Genomic DNA, 2,284 nt, shown 5'->3' with positions numbered 1-2,284 from the left:
GCTACGGTAAAACGGGGTTACACGACGCTATCTTTTACGAATCCACCGAAACATCACTGTATTTCTCAAAAAATTGTCATATCTCTTAAAAATGTTCATAAGATTTTATTTTGGTCGTTAGTAAATATTACGAGGATAAAATTAATCTCGATTCACGATATCGGTGTGATAAAATAGAATTTGGAATAGATACGTTGGATTGATATTGTAAAGTGGCAATATCATTCTGTCAATGAACATGAAATAATTTTGGTGTAATATTTAGACGAAAGTGGCTCGATATAATGTAATACAACGTCAGATTATGTAATATAAGCGTAATGTAATAGTTACATAAATGCACGCATACGAATTTTTTATTACAATTTAATGTATGTAATATTAGAAATGTAATAAAAAATGTAGGGAATGGTGGAGGCATCTAAAGTAGGTGGTATTAATAAAGAAAACATGGTTGCTTGCTGTGCTGATTATGTAGAGATCTAATTTATCCCATGTTTGGGGATCATCTGATGACAGACCACTCACAAACGAGATATCTGTCATCAGTACTACAAATGCCTATAAATGAGACAAATTATGTATATATGTATGTACATATAATTCCTACGTTTGCTTTAACAAATCGCAGAGGGCGTAAGAAGCATGCTGATCTTTCTTGCAGATCGGTATTTCAGAACCTAACATATAAAGTTCCATTTAATGTTACGTCTATCTCGTCCCTAGTAATGTTACTATATTATAAATAATTTTATGAAATTTATAATTACACACTTGGAAACAGATACTATAAAAATTCATGTCGATTAAAATTAGTCTACGTGTTTCTTGTGTCTGCCTGCAGAGAGCGACATTAGTCGCTTTAAATAAAAAAAGAAAACCAATATGGCGCAATCCATTCTTGATTAATGTGTTGACCGGGTAATATATAGTGCTGTTTTTCTATTAAAAAATTCGAGTTTTGATTATCTGATTTTCAACAATAGTATCTAAACATGATTTCATTTAGGTTGTATAATTCTATTAGGAGTTTTTCAACGACCGCTGATAAGATTGCTAACCTCGTTAAGGTGCGTTTACATCTGTCAACTATTTTGCTATTAGATGAATGGAATTTACCATGATTTGTATTATTTATTGTGTATCTTCCATCATACGTTGTCGACTATGTCAATATTTAATATATGTCAAACTTGTAAACCAAAGCTGTAACCAATTGAAAGTATATATAGTATTGACGTTGTTTAAATTACTAGATAATTATAAGTGAGTGTCAACTACATTTTACAGAAAAACAAAGTTGTGGTGTTCATGAAAGGTATCCCAGACAGTCCCAAGTGTGGCTTTAGCAATGCTGTTGTACAAATATTGAAGATGCATGATGTCAAGTACGATGCTCATGATGTTCTTGAAGATGAATTGCTCAGACAAGGTTAATATTCTTTGGAAAATCAATAGCGCATTTCATAGAAATAAACTGAACCTGACAAGTACGACTAAATAATAAATTACAGAAATTCTTTGAGACAATAAAAACAACCAAAAGAAAATTATACAAAGAGTAATAGAGGATTAGCCCAAGAACAATGAAAGTAAATAAATATATGTAACAATAAAATAATATATAATTTCCATAACTATGTTTAGGTATCAAGGATTTCTCAAACTGGCCAACCATACCCCAAGTCTTCATAAATGGAGAATTTGTAGGAGGATGTGACATTCTTTTAGAAATGCACAGAAATGGCGAACTGGTGGCTGAATTAAAAAAAGTAGGTATTACAAGCGCACTTTTAGAGAAGCAGGAATCTCAAGAAAAGGAAGGCAAGGATTAAGGATGCTTGACTATTTAGCGTGTTTGTAATTTGTAAATAAAACGATTGTTTGATGATGATTATTGAATTTTGTTACAATAAAATTGTTTTCATTTACATGATATGACGTAGAAGAATGACAGTTTTTTTTAATATATCATCATCACAAATCTGGTGTCAGGAATCTCGAGAAGTCACGATGTTTTGCAGCGTATTACAAAATATAATGCCGGTTCTCGCGTGTTTCCTTTGAACCGAAAGAAATGGTAGTACACAGGGGAGAAAAAGTGGATCAAGGTCGGTCGCATGTCGCGATACGAGTGCTTATATTCTGCGTGTGCGTGCACGCGTGACAACATATTCTTCCGCATTGCGTTTGCCACGAATTAAATACCTCATGTAAAATCCTTATATTTTTAGACTTATATATATTCATAGGAGTTCGTTTCATGATTTTACTAGGTGGAAAA

At 32.4% G+C, this 2,284-nt stretch overlaps 1 protein-coding gene across 1 annotated transcript; it reads left to right on the top strand.

Moving 5' to 3' along the window:
* The first annotated feature begins 784 nt into the window (after positions 1-784).
* Positions 785-1,938, top strand: LOC122573092 (glutaredoxin-related protein 5, mitochondrial). The gene is made up of 4 exons (XM_043739031.1): positions 785-921; positions 1,010-1,070; positions 1,291-1,432; positions 1,648-1,938. The coding sequence occupies exons 1-4, from the start codon at positions 800-802 to the stop codon at positions 1,833-1,835; spliced, it is 513 nt and encodes a 170-aa protein (XP_043594966.1). The 5' UTR covers positions 785-799; the 3' UTR covers positions 1,836-1,938.
* Positions 1,939-2,284: the final 346 nt, after the last annotated feature.

Source organism: Bombus pyrosoma, linkage group LG11, assembly GCF_014825855.1.
Source record: "Bombus pyrosoma isolate SC7728 linkage group LG11, ASM1482585v1, whole genome shotgun sequence".
Lineage (NCBI taxonomy): Eukaryota > Metazoa > Arthropoda > Insecta > Hymenoptera > Apidae > Bombus > Bombus pyrosoma.
This window is presented reverse-complemented; position numbering and strand designations above follow the sequence as displayed.